Consider the following 24,571-nt stretch of genomic DNA (forward strand, 5'->3'; position numbering starts at 1 on the left):
TTCTGGAAAAAAGAGCAATAGGAATCAGAAATCCCCTTCAAGCAAACCATTAAATCACCTTTTTATTAAACTAAACATTCTTATATTTAAATACTCATTTTACCTCAGAACTGTACAAATATATATATTTTTTTTAAAGCAAACAAATGCCCCACAATATTCAGAACTTGTTCAAACAAGACCAAATCATCAGGACCTGTGAGGTATCCTTATGTTTAGCAAGCTGATAGTAAGGACTAATAAAATATATCATAGCATTACAGCCGCTGGAACTACTGTAACAATTGTGCAGATGAAGTTAAGAAAAAGTACATCAACACATAACTTTGCAAATTTGTGAAACAATAAATTGCATGAATAGAGGAAAGGTTTCTCTCAGTGATTGGTGCAGTCTCTTTGTATTCTAATGAAGCATTGTCTTGTGTTGTTAGTCAAGGTGAGAGTAACACAAGTTCAAAGTATTATGTAGTATTATGTATTTGTCACATAGGTATGATTCCATATAAAACAATAACCAAACATAACTAAGTTTAATAACAAATATAAACAGATTATTTTCACAAGTCACAGTTGGCAATGTGCCCCCATCGAGAGGGCGCATTAGCCCAGGGCACCAAACAGGCTAGGACCGCCTCTGGTGGGCAGCGACGTAGAGAAGACTGTACAAAGGCTCCCCCAGAAGTCTAGATCAGACATAACGGGAAACTGTTCACCTAACTTTGCCCACGCACTTAAACAATAAAACGGCTTTCCCGGATATTAGCGTCTTCTGAATTACTTCAGTTTAAACCAGCATAATTTTGAGTTGTCTCCTTGTGTTTGCTAAAGCAAGACACCAAGGCAATAAAAGGTGACGCCAGACATAGCAGCCAGCCAAGACATTTGCTAGCATTCATTTAGGGAGAGAGTAATCGGCTCATTTTGCAAACATGTACAACGCAGAAAAATTTATTCTGAAGTTCAACCGGAAGCACTTTTGTGTATCTCGTTAACTGGTGCACGCACTCTAACGTTGGTAGCACTCGCGCTCCATCCTCTCTGACAGCCTCACAAAGTAGGGTTCCATCCTCGTCATGGCATCTGAAGAGCTCGCACGAAAGCTGCAATCGCGGCTTTCTGCTACACAGGAGACCATACCGAGCCCCGAGCCCGAACAGAGCCCTGTCCGACCCAAACCGCAGGGGTCAGATGCTGCCTGTGGAGATTCATCATCCGAGCTATCCGCCAAACTGACGCGTAGGCTGGACATCAACGAGGGTAACGCTGCACCACGAGCGACCCGGGTCTTCAACCCTTACACCGAGTTCAAAGAGTTCTCCCGCAAGCAGATTAAGGATATGGAGGGAATGTTCAAGCGGTAAGACTGCACCAATTGTTTGTTTTGTCTCTTTAAACATGGCAGTCACGGCTGTTGTTCTCAGTCGCGGAGAATGGGGGCGAACGAGCGTGCGCGGCTGGATCATGAGATTAGCCAAGGTGCAGGCTGGCTGTCATCGTGTCGACTGATTTAGCGCCTCTGTGCAAACACTCTGCACGTTAAACCGATGTCTTTGTAGTGATGTATCGTGCTCAGATGGAGGACTTCTTAAGGTCAGTGCTGCTCCCTCGGGAGACGACACACTGACGCCGAGCATCTCCAAAGATGACATAAATAAACAATGAGCTTTAGGCACAAACACAGTATGCCAGAAAAATTAACGCAATGGAGCTAAAAGCCCGAATTAGACAAAATAACAAGGGATCATTTAGTGTGTGGACCCTTCGGATTTTGTTGACATCTTAAAATGACACAGATGGATCGCTGTGTGTTATCATCCTGTATATTTTAACTCCTATTAAAAAACGTATTTTACCTGTTTTTATGAATCTAGCCTGGCCTACCCCTAGCCTTCTGGGGGTGGATTCGGTTGTCCCCCCCCTTTCTTTGGGTTACTTTATTAATTTGTGCCCTGATAATCATATAGGGCAGCACCTAAATTGGTGTAACTGTCTCATTCTTCTTTAATAACAAATTATTAAAGTATATTAACCTAAAGGTCGGTGCAGTATTGTCAGTAGAGTCTTGTTTATTTTATATTAAAAATGCGATTCATTCAGCTCATGCTACTTTTCTCATTTGTTCCCCATAGATGGCAAATGACAATAATTGTCACCTATTATTTTGTAAACTGTTGTTCTAAAGTTTAGAACTTGGTATTTCTGCAGTGTCATTATGTTTTGAAAACAATAAAGGAGTGGATCTGTCTATGAAGCCTCGCACTTACATTACAAATGACCCATGACTGACAAGGTAGTTAGCATTTAGTGGTTGTGACTATAGTCATTTAGTGGTTTATCCATATATTTTCTCCCAGTTCAGGGTCATGAGCCAACTGCTATAGGGCAAGAGGCAGGAATTGTCCTAGACAGTAGGGCTGGGCGATATGACCCAAAATTCATATCTTGATATTTTTACCTGGACGGCGATATAAGATATATATCTCGATTTTTTTTTTTTAAAGCCATAAAATAAGAACAAAAAGAGAGTTCTTAGTCAAAGCTGTGTCCCAGATGTCACACAGGCACTTTTATTAACATAGAGCATAGATGTACATAAAATTTACTCAAAAATAAATTATGAGCATTTATTAAATAATCACGCTCCATAAATAAAAGAAAACTATGTTGTTTTTGTGCATAACAAAAAGCTCACAATTGTGCAGTCAAAATGTAAACTAAAAGATGCAGAGCATAATAACAAAGACAGATTTCACAGCTGCTTTGTTCCCAACTTCTACTGCGTGACCGACAGCCTGGAGTTTGAAATCCTCTTCGTAACCACGTCTCTTAACAGGTGCCATTTATGGTCCTTATACACAGTAGGGTAATATTACGTTGAAGCACAGTACGTATCACTCCGCGAGGCTCCTCGGTAGCCGTAATGCTCTGACAATCCATCAACCGGTGCAGCTCTGTAGCTTAGCAAAGTCGTACTAAAACATTTTTGACAGATTGCTGAACGCTGTGTACCACATAAAATCGGTTCGCGGCCATCAAGCACAACCAGAATTCATACATAAGGCGCGCTGTCAACTTTTGAGAAAATGAAAGGATTTTAGGCTGTGCAGCGCCTCTGGGCTGCATGTCGTTAGCGTGGTTAGCTCGTTAGCGTGGTTAGCTAGCTAACACGTTGACGGCGTCCAGCCCCACGCACGGGGCGATGCGCAGTAACTAGTTAACGGAGATTTGCCGTGTCCATCTTGTCGCTTCCTGCAGGTGAAGCGATGGGGGAGGAGGGGGAGTTGTGTTCAGTGAAGGAGGGGCGAGGCCGAGTAATGTTGCGTAAAGACAAAAGTGGACGAAAGAGAGGCAAACTTGCGGCTCCACAAGTAACATAGACTATATCGATATAAAGGATATTGCCACATCTTATATCTCGTATAAAAATATGTAGATATTTTTTAAAAACTCGATATATCGCCCAGCTCTACTAGACAGGTTGTCAGTCTGTCTTATTCTTAACACAAAGAGGCAGAACCACCAATTAATATAACCCCACTAACTACATGTACAGTCCCGATCAAAGGTTTAAGACCATTTGAAAAATGGCAAAAAAATCAAATTTTGTATGGTCAGTGTTGGGGAGTAATGGAATACATGTACTGGCGTTGCGTATTTAAAATACAAAATATGAGTAACTGTATTCCGTTACATTTACCGCTTAAATATTTAAACTGTATTTAAGCGGTAACTGTAACGGAATACAGTTACTATGTTGAAATAAACAGAATACACAGGGGTCTTTTCCTGTTTCATATGTTAGGTTATCTCCTCTTTATCCCCTCTCTAATTTTGGTAATTCCATGCATTGCTGAAAACCCAAACAAAACACGCAATAAGAGGCTCTAATGTAAGCGTTCTGTTAATGTTGGTGGTATCAGTTACACAATGGATCCAGAGCCAGCACAACAGAGCCATCAGTGCACGGGCAGGAATGCATTTCTTACTTTAAAATTCCGACACCACTTCACATTTAAAGAAGAAAGGAATCGGCAAAATCTGACCGTGATAACTATACAGTACTTACTGTACAATAAACAAAGTGGATTGTACAGTAGGTATTGAATACCAGGTTGAGTTATTGTGCAATAAGTATTGAATACCAGGTTCAAGTTATTTTCAGGATATTGTAGACAATGCATAGACAATGCAAAATGTGCAAATATAGTATAATTTAGATGTGTGTTCAGTAACTATGTGACTGAGTGTGCAAATAAGCATATTGTTCCCAGGTCCAGTTTGTAGTGGATTTGTGAGTCTTTTGGTGAGTATTTTAAGGTTTTTGTAAAGGTGTATGTGTATATCAGTCCTTTGGTGGTAGTGAGTTGAGGGCTCTGACTGCTTGGGGGAAGATGCTCTTGCAGTGTCTGGTCGTTACAGTTTAAATGCTGCGAAACTGTCTGTCAGATGGAAGGAGGGAGAACATGTGAGGGGGTGGAAAGTGTCCCTTTCTATGCTGTTCGCACGTCGGATGATGTGTTTGTCGTAGAGTTGGGAGGTGGGTGGGAGAGGGCCTCCAGTGATCCTCTCTGCTGTCCTCACTATCCGCTGCAGAGACTGCTTTTCAGTGAGGGTGCAGTTCCTGTAGATAGTGATAGTGATGTAGCAGCAGATGGTTTCTCAATGGTTTCCTGGTAAAATGATGTGAGATCAGGGAGACTGGCCTTCTTCAGTGGCCTGTCAGTTAGGAAGTCCAAGATCCAATTGCAGAGAGTGGTGTTTATTCCTAGTAGGTCCAACTTCTTTACCAGCTTCTGGGCAATGTTGGGGAGTAACGGAATACATGTACCGGTGTTACGTATTTAAAATACAAAATATGAGTAACTGTATTCTGGTACAGTTACAGTTTAAAAAGGTAGTATTCAGAATTCAGTTACTTTGTTGAAATAAATGGATTACACGGCGGTCTTTCCTGTTTCATATGTTAGGCTGTCCCCTCTCTATTTTTGGTAATTCACCGCCGATGGAAACCCAAACAAAACACGCATTAAGAGGCTCTAATGCCTGTGTCTCAATCTTGCGGCCCATGTCACCTCTACTGCGGCCCAAATAAATGACGTGAAGAAATAATTTTTAAAATTATTATTTGAAAAATTATTTAATATGAAGGCAATAAAAAGTAGCCCTAAAAAATGTAGCCTCGTGGGCAGTGTAGTCCGTGCTGCAGAGAGAATGGACTGCCATACCTGTTATGTGTCTGTGAGCGCGAGGGAGGGAGAAAAAGGAGAGTCAAAATGAGTACAAGTTGTCACTGACCAGAAACAGGAGAGGGAAGCATGTAAATATAATAACAGCCACTGCAGCCAAAAAGAGTGCCTGACGAGCCCAGTTGTAAGTAAGCTATTAAGACTCAACTGTACACTGTGTTTGTGTTTTCCTCTGAAACAATAAGTTTCATTGGAGCAGCCTTTCAACGCCTCTCTCTGTCTCTCGCTAGCAAAGTTGAGCCAGACAACAAAGTAAAACTAGTTTTCAGCTACGAGCCCGACACAGAACCCGACACATTAGCCAGAGGTCCCTTTACTACGGTTTGGAGCTGCGGACCTGTTTTATATACGTGTGGAATAGTTTTCTGTACGAAATCATTGCAAAAACTGCAGCCTTACCTAATGTCCACCCTACTGTTACTCATTTTATATTAAGATTTAATCTAGCTGGTATTGGTACGGCGAGTATCCTTCAGTAATAGTAATAAATCACAAAGCAATAGTACATTCATGTAGTTGTAAAAAGCATGATAATATATTAAGTAATCCAAAGTATTCAGAATACATTACGTAACAGAATACGTTACAAAATACATTTTGCGGCATGTATTCTATAATCTGTAGTGGAATACATTTTAAAAGTAACCTTTCCAACACTGCTTCTGGGGAATGACTGTGTTGAATGCTGAGCTGAAGTCAATAAACAGCATTCTGACATAAGTGTCCTTTTTGTCGAGATGGGAGAGAGAAAGGTGAAGAGCAGACGAGATGGCATAATCTATGGAGCAGTTTGGGCGGTAAGCAAACTGTAGCGGGTACAGATTCGGTGGAAGCTGAGTTTTCATGTGCCTCAATACCAGGCTCTCAAAGCACTTTGTGATGATGGGCGTAAGTGCCATCGGCCGGTAGTCATTGAGGCAGGACACAGTGGACTTCTTTGGCACTGGGATGGTTTTCGTGGTTTTAAGGCATGCAGGTGCCACAGCTGAGCCCAGTGATGTATTTAGGATGTCCATGAAGATACCTGCAAGCTGGTCAGCACACTCCCGAAGCACCCGACCAGATATGTTTTCTCTAATGGGGATATAATTTAACATTGATAAACCTGGTGGTTTCCAACATTACTGGCATGACAAGCAGATCCCACCTGAGATGTTTTCTGCGCGCCACAGTGGAGCGGTGTATGGCTGTTATTCCTGTGATTTTTCTTCCTCCATACAAGTGTAAGGGATACTCCAAGTTTTGAACTGCCAGCATCATTGCTATGGTGAGAGCAAGAACCTACAGTATCTCACAAAAGTGAGTACACCCCTCACATTTTTGTAAATATTTTACTATATCTTTTCATGGGACAACATTGAATATATGACACTTTGATACAATGTAAAGTAGTCAGTGTACAGCTTGTATAACAGTGTAAATTTGATATCACCTTAAAATAACTCAACATACATAAACCGCTGGCAACAAAAGTGAGTACACCCCTAAATGAAAATGTCCAAACTGTGCCCAAAGTATCAATATTTTGTGTGTTCACCAATATTTTCTAACACTGCCTTAACTCTGTTGGGCATGGAGTTCACTAGAGCTTCACGGGTTGCCACTGGAATCCTCTTTCACTCCTCCATGTTGACATGATGGAGCTGGTGGATGGTTAGAGACCTTGCACTCCTCCACCTTCCATTTGAGGATACCGCACAGATGCTCAGTAGGGTTTAAGTCTGGAGACATGCTTAGCCAGTCAAGTACCTTTACCCTAAGTTTATTTAGTAAGGAACTGGTCTTTTTGAAGGTGTGTTTGGGGTTGTTATCATATTGGAATAATGCCCTGTGGCTCAGTTTCTGAAGGGAGGGGATCATGCTCTGCTTCAGTATGTCACAGTACATGTTGGCATTCATGGTTCCCTCAATTAACTGTAGTTCCCAAGTGCCGGCAGCACTCATGCAGCCCCAAACAATGACATCCCACCACTATGCTTGACTGTAGGCAAGACACACTTGTCTTTGTACTCCTCACCTGGTTGCCGCCACACATCCTTGACACCATCTGAACCAAATACGTTTGTCTTGGTCTCATCAGAACACAGGTAATCCATGTCCTTAGTCTGCTTGTCTTAAGCAAACTGTTCGCGGGCTTTCTTGTGCGTTATCTTTAGAAGAGGCTTCCTTCTGGGATGACAGCCCTTTGATGCAGTGTGCGGCGTATGGTCTGAGCACTGACAGGCTGACCCTCCATGCCTTCAACCTCTGCAGCAATGCTGGCAGCACTCATATATCTATTTTCAAAAGACTACCTCTGGATATGACGTTGAGCACGTGCACTCAACTTCTTTGGTCAACCATGGCAAGTTCTTGGCCACTGTGGTGTTGGCAATATTCTTATAGCCTAGGCCAGTGGTTCTCAAACTCTGGTACGTGCACCGCTCGTTGTACTTGGGCTACCTGTAGTGGTACGCGGGGAATCTTAATTTGTTTTATTTTTTTTAATTAAATAACATACAAAAAGGTATGCAAAGACGACACGAGAGTTCCCGAGGCTCTTCTGGGAGCCGGAGTCGACCAGAAAACATCTCCCGATTGTGAGTCGGGCAGCCTTTCCTTATTCCTTTGTTTCCCTGGGCATTAAAACTGCAAGGTGGCAGACAGCGCTGTACTGCAGCACCAAAACGCTGGTAAAAATACAGCCCTTTTCCGTGGTGCCGCCATGCCTCGATCCCAGCCACCATCGATGAGTCGGGGGTCCCCAGGAGAATCTGTGGGGGCACGGAGATGCCGTCGGTGAGTTGGGGACTATCGCCTGGATGCCAAAGCTCCTATTAGCCTGGAGAATGTGATCCCCTTCTTCTGCAAGTGAGCAGTAATCCTTCGTGGCCAGCAGCGGGGAGCTGGCAACTGTCAGAGGAAGAGGTGAGTGAAGAGGAATCCGCCATCATCCGTTTCTAGCAAGGACAGAATGCTCTCCATGAGCTCGAGAGAAGCACCATCACCCAGGCCAGAGAGAGAGAGGAGTTTCTCAGCCCTCTGCATCGGAGAGGAAGTAGCACTGCAGTAGCAGTGCCTTGAAAGTGGTGTAATTTCCTTGGGTGGGGGGATCCCGGAGGAGGGTCATCACACGGCGGGTGGACAGCGGATCCACCCCTCAAATAATTTGGGGTCCTTAGGGGCTAAGTAAAGTGCTATACAAATACAGGCCATTTACCATTTACCAGTTTACCAAATTATTATGCAAATAGGATTTCAGTGTTATAAACTTTATATAAATTTTACATTTTTTGTTTTCAGTTAAACTCATATTGTGTATACACACAGGGCTCCTTGAATCACTGATATCAATCTCAGACACCTGTCATAATTAGTTTGTCATGTGAGCCCAATTAAAGGAAAAAATCACATTATTAAGCTGTTAAGATGTTTCACGTTATTAAGCATGCCACAGGTTTAAAAAAATATGGGAAAGATAAAGAACCTGTCTGTTCCAGAAAAGTGTCAAATAGTGCAAGGCCTTGGAGAAGGTATGAAAACATGAGATATTTCACAAAAATGTAAGCATGATCATCTTACTGTGAAGAAATTTGTGGCTGATTCAGAGCACAGATGAGTTTGCATAGATGAAGGCATAATGAGGAAGGGTTTTGCCAGACAAATTCATCAGATTAAGAGAGCAGCTGTTAAAATGTCATTACAAAGCAGCAAACTTCTAATTTGAAGCTGCTAGTGCCTTTTGGAGTCCCATGAACCTCAAGGTGTAGGATCCTCCAGAGGCTTGCAATTGTGCAACCAATGCTCACAAGCAGAAACTGTTGCAGTGTCCCAAAAATACATGAAGATTAATTTTCAATTTTCAACAACAGCTTGTATAAGCTAGCAGCTTATGCAGCTGATGTTAAGGTAAAGTGTCCTAAAAGTCACACTTTTTCTCTGACAAACAGTTTGATTACATTGTCATACTGTGTGAGTGTTAGTCTATCAATGTTCGATGCACTTCAATTTTCAACAACAGCTTGTATAAGCTAGCAGCTTATGCAGCTGATGTTAAGGTAAAGTGTCCTAAAAGTCACACTTTTTCTCTGACAAACAGTTTGATTACATTGTCATACTGTGTGAGTGTTAGTCTATCAATGTTCGATGCACTTCAAAGAAAGTTCCATTAATGCTGGCCAACAGCAGCAAAAATAGCAGCACTTACAGACAGAAAAATTCAAGATATCCTCAGCAACCCACCATCACTATCACTTTCATCAGACAGAAGTAATCTTCACTGATTCATCGATTCTTATGGGACTCCTGTCATAAAGTTTTACAGCTTCTTCCAGAGTTAAAAAAAAATCCTGGATACCTGGCATATTGATAGCTAAAGTAAACAGGCTACACTCACTGCAGATGAACAGCAGCCAGAGTTTTTGAGGTGACTCATATAACCTAAAATAACGCAAAAATATTTAACTGGCACATATTAGTTTTATCTAGATTTATTGCATTGATATTAATTCAAATAATTTAATATTACTGGTCTCTCTTGACTAAAACACACTTGTCCTATAGCAGCCACTGCAGCTTGGTTTATACACTTGAATTAGGAAGGGTAAGATAACAGAACTCAGTTAACTGTAATCTACTGATGTCTAACAGTGAGATTTTACACACTGTCATTCAAGAAAAGTGATAACAGTAGAAACCTGAAATTTTATATAATTCATATTAAGAAGTTTGTCTCATACATTTTACAGATGCAGATTTTTCTACAGATTTACACAGATGCCAATGTAAGGATACGCTTTTGAGAAGGTGTAAGAACATTGCTCCTTCTTATCCTTCAAGCTTGCACTTTAGCTTGCAGCACCAGTGGTAGAATGGAGGAATTTTTAGAATAATTAACTGTTGATATTGTCTTGGATCAGATGGCTTCAATCCCAAACAGAGCTTCTCCAGATGATGCACTGCATGAGCAGAGCAGCATCTGGAGAACACCGGCTACCTCTCAAACTCTGAAGACATGCACTTGTGATTCTGTGGTAAAAATGTGACTTGTGGTCAATAAGGCTGGAAAAGTGCTATTTAGAGGTAAGTATATAGGTAGGCCCCAAAAAGTTGATTTTGTTCATCTGGATGTAGCGTAGAATCAACGGAATCAACTTTTTGGGATTTCCTTACCTGGGGGATTGAGCATAGATGAAGAAATTATAGGCAGGTGTTTTATAAGTACCATTACAGTAGCTTGTTAAATGTTTATTTTTAAACAATTTTTAAGCTGTATTCTTTACAATGAGAATGAGACTGCTGTCACATAACAAAGTAAACACTGGATTAAAGAGATCAAACAATATATTCACAGCTTTATAAAATCTGTGGTTGGTGCATCCCTAATATACTACTGCTTTTATTCACCAGCGCTGTTACTAGTTGCATTGAACATTTTTACATATATGGAAACATAATGACTGTGTGAATTAAATGTGGTGTCTTCATACTCCCAGCTGACTGAATCTGACATTGTGTGGGTTTCGTGGTTTGTAGGTATGACACTGGGAAAGACGGCTTCATCGACCTGATGGAGCTAAAGCTGATGATGGAGAAGCTGGGAGCTCCACAGACTCACCTGGGCCTGAAAAACATGATCAAAGAAGTGGATGAAGACTTTGATGGCAAACTAAGCTTCAGGGAGGTGAGGAAGTAGAGCAAACACTTTGGGAATTGCTCCAAACAGCCACATTTCAGATAGAAAAGCTGACCCATCACAGAGAGATGTAGCAACTAGGAATTTCTTTTTTTATTCTACTAATTTCTTAGTAGAATAAACAAGTGGGGAAAAAGTTTAAAAGTAGTTTAAAACTAAGAAACACTCAGATTTTAATGGACAATGCCAAAAACTAATAGCAAAGGCATTTAAAATCGTTAATCACATTCTTCTTAAGTGTGTGATACCTCGTATCGTGCATTATGAACATTGCACCTTATACTCAATTCAATTCAATTTTATTTATATAGCGCCAAATTACAACAACAGTTGCCTCAAGGCGCTTTATATTGTAAGGTAGACCCTACGATAATACATACAGAGGAAACCAAACAATCAAATGACCCCCTATGAGCAGCACTTTGGCGACAGGGGGATTGAAAAACTCCCTTTTAACAGGAAGAAACCTCCGGCAGAACCAGGCTCAGGGAAGGGCGGGGCCATCTGCTGCGACCGGTAGGGGTGAGAGAAGGAAGACAGGATAGAAGACATGCTGTGGAAGAGAGACAGAGGTTAATAACAAGTTTCATTCAATGCAGAGGTCTATTAACACACAGTGAGTGAGAAAGGAGACTGGAAAGGAAAAACTCAATGCATCATGGGGAGTCCCCCAGCAGCCTACGTCTATTGCAGCATAACTAAGGGAGGATTCAGGGTCACCTGGTCCAGTCCTTTTGCTTTACCAAAAAGGAATGTTTTAACCTTAATCTTAAAAGTAGAGATAGTGTCTGTCTCCTGAATCCAAACTGGAAGCTGATTCCACAGAAGAGGGGCCTGAAAACTGAAGGCTCTGCCTCCCATTCTACTTTTAAATACTCTAGGAACAACAAGTAAGCCTGCAGAGCGAGAGCGAAGTGCTCTAATAGGATGATATGGTACTACAAGGTCATTAAGATAAGATGGGGCCTGATTATTTAAGACCTTGTATGTGAGGAGCAGGATTTTGAATGGAATTCTGGATTTAACAGGAAGCCAATGAAGGGAAGCCAAAACAGGAGAAATATGCTCTCTCTTTCTAGTCCCTGTCAGGACTCTTGCTGCAGCATTTTGGATTAACGGAAGGCTTTAAGGGAGTTTTTAGGACATCCTGATGATAATGAATTACAGTAGCCCAGCCTAGAAGTACTAAGGCTGGGCTACCTATTTCGTCAGCGTCATTCTGAGACAGGATATTTCTAATTTTAGAGATGTTGCGCAAATGGAAGAAAGCAGTCCTACATATTTGTTTAATATGTGCGTTGAAGGACATATCCTGGTCAAAAATGACTCCAAGGTTCCTCACAGTGTTACTGGAGGCCAAGGTAATGCCATCCAGATTAAGAATCTGGTTAGAGACCATATTTCTAAGACTTTCAGGGCCGAGTACAATAACCTCAGTTTTATTTGAATTAAGAAGCAGAAAGTTAGCGGCCATCCAGGTCTTTAAGACATTCCTGCAGTTTACTAATTGGTGTGTGTTATCTGGCTTCATAGATAGATAGAGCTGGGTGTCATCTGCATAGCAGTGAAAATGTATGCTATGTCTTCTAATGATGCTGCCTAAGGGAAGCATGTATAATGTAAACAGAATTGGTCCTAGCACTGAACCCTGTGGAACTCCATAATTAACCTCAGTGTGTGAAGAGGACTCTCCATTTACATGAACAAATTGGAGTCTATTATGTAGATATGATACAAACCACTGCAGCACAGTACCTGTAATACCTACAGCATGTTCTAATCGCTCTAATAGGATATTATGGTCAACAGTATTGAACGCAGCACTAAGGTCTAGCAGGACAAGCACAGAGATGAGTCCACTGTCAGATGCCATAAGAAGATCATTTGTAACCTTCACTAAAGCTGTTTCTGTGCTGTGATGAGCTCTGAAACCTGACTGAAACTCTTCAAATAAGCCATTCCTCTGCAGATGATCTGTTAGCTGTTTGACAACTACACTTTCAAGAATTTTTGATATGAAAGGAAGGCTAGAGACGGGCCTATAATTAGCTAAGACAGCTGGGTCTAGGGATGGCTTTTTGAGTAAAGGTTTAACTACTGCCGACCTGAAGGCCTGTGGTACATAGCCAATTATTAGAGATTGAAGCATTAATTAATGGCAGGACTTCTTTGAGCAGTTTTGTAGGAATGGGGTCTATAAGACACGTTGATGGTTTGGAGGAAGTAATTATTGAAGTTAACTCAGAAAGATTGATTGGAGAAAAAGAGTCTAAATTAATATCAATGGTACTAAAGGTAGCTGTAGATACATCTGTGAGATGATTGTGGGTAATTTTTTTTTACTCTAATGATTAAAATTTTAACAACAACAATGAAGAAAAACACTTAAACAGATTTTTAATTTATGAAAACATGTTATTACAAAAGAGGTTCACATATTACTCAAATATGACAAATGAGCATCTAAATAAATAAAGCACAACTGAAAGGTGTGGCACACTGTGCTGTGCATTACTAAAATTGCACTTATCTATAAAACTAAGCAGTTTCCAGGCCATCTGGTAGATGTAATCTTACCTGCATGTTCTGGGTCTACCCCAGGTTCTCCTACCAGTAGGACATGCCCTGCCGGAAAATCTTACCCAGGAAGCAACAGCCTCACTGGAGCCTTTCTAGATTGAATGACTGGTTTGTCTGGAAATGACTAGTGACACCAGTACGATTGGCTGTATAGTCGATTGTGTTCGTAATGCTTCAAAAAATATTCAAAAAACAATCATTTTTAGGCATGTAAATAAAGTTAAATTATTTTTGCTGTTCAATACCTCAGAAATTTCAACTTACGATTGTGGCTCACGAGTTGGCAGTTCGTCTTGTAATCGGAAGGTTGCCTGTTCGAGCCCCGGCTCCGACAGTCTTGGTTGTTGTGTCCTTGGGCAAGACACTTCACCCGTTGCCTGGTGGTGGTCAGAGGGCCCGGTGGCGCCAGTGTCCGGCAGCCTCGCCTCTGTCAGTGCGCCCCAGGGCAGCTGTGGCTACAATGTAGCTTGCCATCACCAGTGTGTGAATGGGTGGATGACTGAATGTAGTGTGAAGCGCTTTGAGGTCCATAGGGACTAAGTAAAGCGCTATACAAACACAGGCCATTTACCATTTACATTTACAGATAGTGCCAAAATGCACCAAAATATGCCAAATGGCAAAACACCTGATTATGAGTTTATTAAACCCACTGTAACATTTCTGTGTTTCACTTTAGAAGCACCAGTCTTTGCACAGATAATGTTGATTACTGGTGTTGTGGAGTTTAATGTCTAATGAAGCATATAAGTGGTTATAGGCAATAAAATCCCAAAATAAATTAGGCGAGGAAAAAAAAAAAAATTCTTAAATATAAGAATCCATGTGACGTTTTATTTACACAGCACCAATTCACAACAACAGTCGCCTAAAGGAACTTTACATTATAAGGTCAAGACCCCCCATGTCAACAGGGGGATACGTCTGTTAGAACCAGGCTAAGGCAGCAGCATCCAGCTGTTACAGCTGGTCGAGGGGTAGGAGAATCAGGGGTAAGGGTGAGTTTTATATCTGCCAGGTGCCTTGTGAATGACACTGGATGACAAAGTTGATTTTAAATTGACATCAAATTGCTGTCATGCCCACTGTTGTTAGTTGCAGTTTACACCTCGATTTTTGTAATATCAATATTACAAATATCAATAGAGAGGCTCAGAGATTCATAGATTATTCAAAGGGAGATGCAGTTGCAGCAGTTTGAAAAGGTGAGACTTGGTGGAAAAACACTTAGGCTTCTAGTTTTGACTACTGCTATATTATCGCTAATGTGGCGGTGTTGTTTGAATGGCTCTACTTATTGTTTGGGGGAATACTGCATTGACCATCTGTGCCTTAAAGACGAGTGTAAAAAGAAGTAGTGTGATCATATCACCAGTAGCAACTTAAGCGCAACCAATGTGGTGAAAAAAGTAGAAAAGAAAAAGTCAAGTTTTAAGCTTTGTATTAGAGTAGAAGGATTTTAAATTCAATTCTGGATTTAACAGTGAGCCAGTGGAAAGAAACCAATGTGAGACAAATATTGTTGTTTCCCTTTCTAGCTCCTGTCAGTACTCACACTGCTTTGGATAAACTGGCTTTTCAGGGAGCTTTTAGAATAGCTGTAATAATGAATTGCAAAAGTCTAGCCTAAAAGTAATAAATGCATGAACTTTTTCAACATCTGAGAATAGGATGTTTCTAATTTAAGAGATATTGCCCAAATGTAAGCAAGCAGTCACACGTATTTGTTTAATATGCACATTGTAAAACACATCCTGGTCAAATACGACTCCAAGATTTCTTACAGTATTACTCAAGGTAATGCCATCCAGAGCAAGTATATGATGCTTTATAACATGTGTTATAAGATTTTTAGGGCAAAGTACCATAACAATTAATTTAAATTGGAGGTCATCCAGCATTTTGTCTTTAAGACATACTTTTTGTAGTGTTGCTGTAAATCTCAAAGGACATCCTGGTGAAAACTGTAAAAAAAAAGAAAGAAAGAAATGTATACAAAATTAGGCTAAACTGGATACTAAGCTGAATACAAAAGCAATCAGCATCTGCACTCTTAACTCTCTCTCATGAATTAACCTAACATTGTGAAGTGAATTAACTTACAGCATTGATTCCATGATGCTTCGACACAGATGAAAAGAGACTTCAGCACATGGTCAACATGGCTGTAATGCTTTTCTCAAAAGAGGATGTTTGAGCAGGAAGCAATGTCATCACATGATACTAAGACAAATAAAGTTACTTTTAACTAAAACAAAAATAAACATTCCATGTTCATCCATTTCATAATGATCAAGTTCTTCATACAAAGAAAAAAATTCTCAAATGACCAAACAAATCTCAGAACTAAACTCAGCCTGAAAATTCCTGTGAGCCACTGCCCACTGCTGCCTCTGTTTTAGGAAAGGTAGGTATTCCTGGTTCCAGTCGGACCAGAACAGATTTGTAAGAGCCTGAGAACACAGTTTTTTTTGTGAAACTCCTTTTCTGGGAAGTCTTCAGGTGAAGGTTGAAAACCTGACTTCAGTGTAAGATAAAGGTTTTGCTGAAGAAACATTGTATCAAGAATTCTTCTGGCAACAACTCACGTGCTCCCGAGATCCTGCTTGGTGAGAGGCAGGCGGTGGGTAAAAAAAAAAAAAAAATTAAAAAAAAGTGTGTGTGTGTACTTTAAACTGTCTACCTCTCTGCAGTTCCTGTTGATTTTCCGGAGAGCAGCAGCTGGAGAACTGCAGGAAGAAAGTGGTCTACTGGCATTAGCAAGACTGTCTGAGATCGATGTCTCCACTCAGGGTGTTATGGGGGCCAAAGACTTTTTTGAAGCCAAGGTATGTAATAACATTACACTGTGTACTTTAGCCGTACGCCTAGATTTTGACCTTGTCCTTAGCTCCTTCAATGCCTATCATGACCTGTGTTCAGAGTAAAAACATGAAAATATTAACTTTACTGGAACTAGCCTGTGAACGTCTATCTGAAGCCTGTTTCAGTGTTCGGGGGGGGGGCTTTAATATACGATACCCCAATATGTATACTTTTCTTTTTTTTTGCACAGAATGTTAATGAGTCAAATGGCATATGACTTATCTCTGTGCCCGAGTATACGTTTGATAACTGTGGATGCAGCTATGTAACTACTGGTGAAAAAACAAGTACATCAAGTACATTAAGTACTGTACCCAAAGCTTAAATTTGTGAAAAGCTGCAGTCAGCTGTGCATGGCTACTTGGGTTTAAGAAATTTGTTTTTGTGTTGTACCAGATGCAGGCTCTGTCTGCCGGTAGCAAGTTTGAGGCTGAAATTCGAGAGGAAAAAGAAGAACGCAAGAGACAAGAAGAGGAGAAAAAACAACGACATGCTGCCTTCAAGCAGCTGCAGTCCACCTTCTGCTCATAACCCACCACAGAAAGCAGATGATGCAGATTGCAAAGTTCAGTGTTACTGAAGTTTTAGAAACCCACTCCTTACTTAGACTCAAACCCGTTTTAAATTGTGGCACTTAAATAAAAAACAGATTAATTAAATTAAAATTAAATCTCAACTAAAATAAAAAACATGTCATAACTAGGCACAGGGTGAAGTCCAGGATATGGTTAGCCTTGCACAAAACTGATACCTTGTATATTGTATGTTCGACCTCTAGACCATCTGAAATCCGTCTTTGGGGGTTTTTTTCTGTTTGTTTGTTTTGTGTTTTGTGCTATAACCTTGTTGATGAACAGTAGTTTGCAATCCCACAACTAAACAACCATAAATATGTTTCTGTTTACCTACAGAGTAAATAAAGATGTGTTGTAGACCTAGGCTAAGGACAACAACTGTACACTGAAGTTTAGCCGTATTGCTAAAAGCACACAGAAGACTGCTTCCATTTAATCATGCTTGCATGTTACAGTACTATTTCTCAACTTTGCCTTTGCTAAGACTTCATTTCTAATGACCCTAGAAAAAAAAAAGATGTTCTCAAGTGGAGGTCCGATGATAATCCTAATTGTGGCAGGAGACATCTTTTTAGTTATCCTCTTTCGTAAGGAACCATCTGTATAAAACACAAATGAGCCATTGTTTGAATAATTCTTTTGTGATGATTTGTGCACAGTAATATTGTGTAAAAGCAGTAGCGAGCATCTTTACTGTGACCAAACAGTAGGTAACATGCAAGTTACAAGGTCCCAGGAGAAATGTGCCCATCTAATTTGATTTTACAGGTTCCCTTCTGTAGAGTGACATATCACAAATTAAGATGTGAAAGGTCTGGTGTCTGTAGACTACGGGATAACAAAAAAAGTACAAGCTGTCACTTTAGTGCCCGATTACACCGAAAAGATGACCCAGAACAAGATAGAAAACATTCAGTTCTTTTTTTTTTGTAGCTCCAGAAAAGTAAAATCTTCATTTGTTATTTTCAAATGCACTGTGGTGTTTTGGTGTAAGAAACAAAATGTTAGGGGGAGTTCAGTCAATATACACTGGTAACCTCACTACTGTTTTTTTTTTGTTTTTTTTTGCAAATGAGCCATTACCTATAGGTTTTTAACTGACTCCAGAGACCGCTGAAATTCAGCTTCATGTCTAAATAGGACAAATGCTGATTTTTATGTTGTGACTGTGAATTACAGTACTATTCAGTACGACTAAGTCTTGGGCCATCGTTCATTTCTTTAAACTTAGGTAAAATGTGTAGTATTTGAGGTGAAAAATGAATCTATTTTGGAAAAAAGATGTAAGCTGACAAAATGTGGAACAAGTGAGTACCTTTAGAGGCACTGTAACAGAAAACTTGGCAAACAACCTATTTTCTGTGACATTTCATGCTCACATCAGGTGTCTGACCTGGTCTTGTTTTTCCCATTTCAGAAATAGGGGTAACCTCAGGACTGTTGTCTCAAAATGTGAACTGGAGATTCTCATCCATGCTTTGATCTCTACTAGTTCAAATTATTGTAATACACTGTTTTCTTGTCTAAAGCATCTAGTAATTGCTTCTAGTCCATCTAAAATGCTGCTGGAAGGCGTTTAACTGATGTTAAATCTTCTCGAAACATCTTTACACTGACTTCCTGTCAGGTTCAGATTTTAGTTAAAAATGTATGCCCATCTGTAATGTCCATTATGTAACACCAAACCAAAACAACAGTTTCTTTATATTGTAAGGTAAAAACCGTAAAATAGTAATAAAGACCTGCAGTAATTCCCTGATTCTCCAAGCTGGGTTCTTAAGCCCAGGTAGGGGTCTTCTTGCTATCTCACGTGTTAGTCTGAAAACAAAGAACAATTGGGTGTTTCAATCCTTTGCTCCAAAATTCTGGAACAGCTTAATCCTCTCTTTTTACGCTCTTAACCCTGTGACATTCTTTAAAACAGCTTAAAGATAGGCATTTAGACAATGTTTTTGCATACTGTGGTTTTACTGGTTCATGTAAAAACCATTTTGACTTTGCACAAGCTGTACTTGAATGTCTGTCACTTACTTGTTAAGAACCAATTCAAGTTATTCCTTTAGATACAGTATTTTATTATCAGCAGCATGTCACAAAAATGCATAATTTACTCTGGTTTCATTCCAACAGAGCGATTTTCAAATTGATGGAGTTTGATTAGAGTTAGAGAGACAGGATAAAAGACATGCTGTGGAAGAGAGCTACGTTACCTGATCCAGCCCTAAATATAAGCTTTGTCAAAAAGGAAAGTTTTAAGCCTAATCTTAAAAGTAGAAAGTGTGTTTGCCTCCTGAATCCAAGCTGGGAGCTGGTTACACAGAAGAGGTGTCTGAAAGCTGAAAGCTCTGCCTCCCATACTACTCAAATACCCATCAACCACAAGTTAATTAATCCACAGTCTGTGTACTTAATCAGATGGGGCCTGATTATTCAAGACCTTGTATGTGAGAAGCAGGATTTTGCATTCAATTCTGGATTTAACAGGGAGGCAATTAATTAAAAGCCAATATAGGAAAACTATAAATTTTCTTTCTAGTCCCTGTCAGTACTGACAGGGATGTTATAATGTTTTTGTATTATATACTATATTTCCATGTTTGTTTGTGTGTGTTTCAGTAAATCACTGTACCTTTTTCCTACCAAAATATAAAGACCTGAGGGTGGCTCAAGACTCTCAGTACTGTATACATGTCCAATGGGAAAAGTCTCACGGCAGTACTTTGAGATCAGAGACAGGCTGTACAGAATAGTCCTGCAGTTCCTTCATTCAGCACATCTGCATAGAAGAGAGATGTATGTGTTACTTCATCATGTAGTCTTAGCGTTATCATTAGCTTTGCTATGCAGCTATGTCGGTAGCATTGGTCTAGAAAAGAGCCTGATACTTGAAGAAATAGCTGAATACTTTGGGAAATACTAGGATTTTCACTTCGGTAATCTCGGGGTTGCACTTTCACTTTGCTTAGCGTAAAGACTGGAAGCATGGTTAGCAACTAGCCTAGTTCTGTCCAAACTGATTACATAGATCTAGCAATAGCCTTAAGGCTCCCAATTATGTTTTATGTGGGTTCAGGTCATTTCTAGTATTTGGTACCATTTGAGTACCCATATCAGAACTAAGTGTATTTTGTATAATAATGGGCCAGTATCTATTTTTCCAAATCTTGTCTTAGCCTAAAATGCTGCATCCCCATGTCACCTTTGTTTAAGTTAAGTTACCAATAGGAGTTCAAAATCTTAAAATTATTTCCAGTATAAACTGATATTATTTGTAATTTTGATCATAGGTTTGATAAACATGAGTAATAATTACTCACTTAAGGATAAAACATCTTTCCTGTTATAGTACTAGGCAGAATGGTTATTGACATGAAATGCATATCATTGTGTGTTTTTAATTTATTCACAGCATGACATTCAAAGTTTAATCTATACAACGTTTTTAGTAATTTTTAACCTAATGTATCTAATTCTTTTTTCATAGTTTGGTATCTAAACCCCAAATATGTCATGCAGTCAGACTGTATATGGAAAAGGAGACTACAAAGAATATTAAAAATTGTGTTTAAGTGATAATAATAGCACAGTACACTGGCAGGATTTTATTTTATTAATGATTATAAATGTTTTAACAATATGCTTTATGCAGAATATATCATTTATATAAAAATAAAAATGTAGAACTATCAGGCATTTTAAAGCTGTTGAGATGAAATAAGCATTTTGTCAAGAAATTAGTGTTGACATGAGACTTATTATTGTAGGCTCTTTATCTTACTAAGTAAGGCCTTGAGGTGATTGTTGTTGTGATTTGGCATTTTATAAATAAAATTGGATTGAACTGATTTGAATTATGAAATAAAACGGTCATAGTGAAAAGGATATTTCACCATCCAAAGGACTCAGTGAGGTTTTTGTAGCTAGTTGGAAAGTTGTAAAGCTCTCACTCTAACATGAATAAGAATAGCTTAATTCAAATGGTTTAATGTTAGGTGGAACAACCAACCTAAAACTAGCAAAATATTAATTTATTTAAAAAAATGGACTTAATTTAAAAGCTATATATATGCTCTCAGTACCAAACCTAGAAATTATAAGGTGCTCATTTAAGTCTTTTAAAATATTTTTTTTAAAGTCATTTAAAATGTTGAATTTGAAAAATGCAACTTCATCAAGTTAATGTTATTATCGGATTATACATTTCATTTACAAAATGGTTATTAGTGATTATTACTATGATAATTGTTTTTATCTGATAGATGTTAGAAACTTTTAAACCTTTACAGGATTAAATTTTCATTGAACAGGAAGAATTACAAATAATTGGGCCATTTCATTCAATGAACAAAATCACGGTCTCTCACTGGTTAAGCAAACGATGAGGCAAGTATTCACTGGTGTGATGTCACCTTGTGGACAAAATTAATAACATAAAATAAAACAACGTTATGCATATATTTATGGCTAAATTGAGTACATTTAAAATAAATAATAAATGGAATACTTAAAAAAAACTGGACCAAATTTCATTAAAATGTATTCTTAATCTAAAAGACATGAATTGAAGTTTCAGAACACAGATTACAGATCATGGCTTTTCTTCAGTGGTACTTTATTAATACCTTGTAAAGTACATTTAGGGGGCATTTAGCATGTCACACATGGAGACTTTGGACAAAATTGTTCAAGCATTATATCTTCAGCTTGACTAGTATACTATTCTAATAGTTTATGAAGCCGCCTCTCACGAAATCATAAATGATACTACTTTGAAATGGCATTAAATAGTAGAAATGACCAAAATGTTAGCACCAAAGTGTTACATGGATTGATAAATGGATTCAGATCTTCCAGGACCTGAAACTAAAAAGTGTTTTTGAAAAAAAAGTAATGTATTAGCCATTATATATATATCTTGTAGTCTCACTTTTGGAAAGAAAGTACTTTTTCCCAATGATGTTGATCTATATCTAAAACATAATTTAAGAAATCCTTTACAGAAACACTGACACATGGGCAGCAGTTTGGCTGTTGTGGAAGATGCAGTCCTCTCATCTTTTTTAAACAATATGCAGTGTCACTACCTGTGGAATGACTGTAATGTCATCTGTTAGCACCATACCTGCAACACACTGAAATCACACTAGTAAAAATTAGTTTTTAAAAATTAGTAAATATTGCATATGTGCAGAACCTGCTCTGTTCTGAATGAGGTCATTGCCTTTAATTTGTCAGCTTTGAAGGGCAGAAGTAAATTTTGGGTTGCTATACAGATGTAGAAAACAGTAAAAGAAAATTGAAGTAATTATTATTTTCTGATACATGGATAATAAAAGAAATTCTAGAAGATCAAATAGATCCACAAGCCCAATGAAGCAGAGAGGCTCTAAACTAAACAGTGTACGGCGCATTTTATGTTCCTGATCATTTTATTTAGTCTCTATTAATGTATTAAGTTGTAGCATGTTATTGTTGATGTATAACCAACCAGTGTATGGATTGCATACTTTATCAGTGATTTGTTGTAGAAATGGACAGAGTATTTTTTGATGAATAAATTGTCTTTTGTTTTATTAGACAAGTTGCCAAATATTAAAGTCAGCAAAATATATTTTTCAGCACTGTATAGATATTGTATTTCTGCTGTCTCTGTCAGAATGCTAATGTTAAACTTAACTGCAATAAATGATAAATAGAATGGTAAACATTGTGAATCATTTTGCTTGTAGCATTGGCTTACTTTCTTTGGGGACTTCTTCCTACCCTCTCTACATATATTTCTCTCTGTCTCAGAATGAAATTGCTTTTCTAGTTTGAGTTCCAGACTGATTAGCAGCTGTTGACTAACTATTACACAAAATTGTAGTTAACAAGGAACAGAAAACAGGTGTGACTATGAAAGAGGTCATTATGGGCTACAACTCCCAAAGTCCCACATGATCCTGTTCATCCAGTGTTCAGTGTACGCTGTCCCAGCATCTTACATCTTGCTGCTGTGTGCTGTGGGGAGTGTAGGAATTTGGTACCATGTCTTGACAGTCTTCTTTTTTATCTTTGAACAAGGGAAATAACACCAAACAAACATTTAGGTTTCTGTTGCAATGTTTGGTTCTTCAACACTTTGTTTTTTGTCACAAAAAGACCTTACTACGATCTTCCAGGGAGTAGCATTGCCAAAACAATCTGCAGCTGTCATGGGATGTTAATCTAGAAGCTAAATTTAAGAAGTCTGAACTTCACAGTTTGTTTAGAAAATATTTATTTCCTGTAATGTACACTGTACAAAGGCACATACACATTTGAAGGAACATTTCTTCACTTTAGTCTGAAGTCACTACATGATTTCTTTTATAATATACCATATAGATAACACATAGATTCTCATTCAATAAACAGCCTTAAAAGAGAAAACTATTCTAAATGCAAAATTGTGCTATTCGACCTACTAGCTTTCTTTGCTTAATATAAAAACATTTAATATTGGAAAAAATGAAAATTATTCATTTTTGTATTTGCATAATGATTGAGACAATTATCTTTCAAAATAAAAGGTTTAATCCATAGACCAATCAGCAGTCAGTATCATTCTATCAATTACTACTGAGCCATATGCCAAGCAGGTAAGTCTAATGTTACACAGTTCACTTTACGTCATGAGTGTCTTTGTTCTAATGGGATTCCAGAGATTATCCATAGCAGCTTACCATAACAACCATCTGATGTTATGTTGTGATTGTCAGCTCATGCTGCTAGTCTACAGTACCGTCAGTTCTGTTGCTAGACCATAAGAATTAACAACATGAATGCCAGAGAAGAGTTTCTTAATTTTGTCCCTTGCTTTACTGTCTGCACTTCCAGTACTGCTGCTGCACCTATGAATTTTATATTGCTAGTCATCTCCCTTTTTCTTTTTTTTTTGCTCCTTTTGCTCCTTTTTTTCTGTCATATATAAATTAAAGTTAACAGTCACCAAAGTTGAATCTGAACTTTGAATACTCACATAGGTTAAGGATAGGAAAAGTTGTCAAACATTACCCTCTTTTTCTCATCATTTTTCTTCAGTCACTGTTACAACATCTACCCTGTTTCACAGCCCATGGCTTTACAAGATCACACAGACTTAGCCTGTTGGCAGGATAACTCTATGGAAGAAAGAGAGATGAATCTAAATTTGTCATTGTCACTGTGAGCATGCTTGCAAATGTTAATGCAGATCACTGTACTTATTGTTATCCTGACCTTTTCACTTTTTAATAACATGTACATTTTGTGAGTGCTGCTTTTATAGCTTTGCTCTCAAATGTATTTTTGCTAGAAAACTAATTCTATTTAATTTGATAATACAGTTAAATAAGGAATTCTATAACATCTATAAATAGGTAATGTAGTGTTGCCACTGGGCACTCACAGGCGAGGATGACAACATGCAAACTCTTGATTCAAACCCAGAATATTCCTACTGGCCACTCCACCACTGTGTCACGTTCTGGATCATTCAGTTGTCATGTACTGTATTGCTTGTTGTAGCTGGGAACTGTAAGTTTATTCTGGCCCGCAACTGTTTATGTCTGGTCCCAGTCAAGTAATATTCATACGTTATTCCTGTTAAGTCTATCGGAACCTACCCTTTA

General features: G+C 38.8%; 1 protein-coding gene across 1 annotated transcript; it reads left to right on the plus strand.

The window, feature by feature from the left end:
• Positions 1-979: 979 nt before the first annotated feature.
• Positions 980-22,638, plus strand: efhd1 (EF-hand domain family, member D1). The gene is made up of 4 exons (XM_006799281.3): positions 980-1,357; positions 10,761-10,908; positions 16,194-16,328; positions 16,762-22,638. Exons 1-4 carry the CDS (start codon positions 1,074-1,076, stop codon positions 16,894-16,896), a joined length of 702 nt encoding a protein of 233 aa, XP_006799344.2. The 5' UTR covers positions 980-1,073; the 3' UTR covers positions 16,897-22,638.
• Positions 22,639-24,571: the final 1,933 nt, after the last annotated feature.

This window comes from Neolamprologus brichardi, chromosome 1 (genome assembly GCF_056152115.1).
Source record: "Neolamprologus brichardi isolate AB-2024 chromosome 1, ASM5615211v1, whole genome shotgun sequence".
Taxonomy (NCBI): Eukaryota; Metazoa; Chordata; class Actinopteri; order Cichliformes; family Cichlidae; genus Neolamprologus; species Neolamprologus brichardi.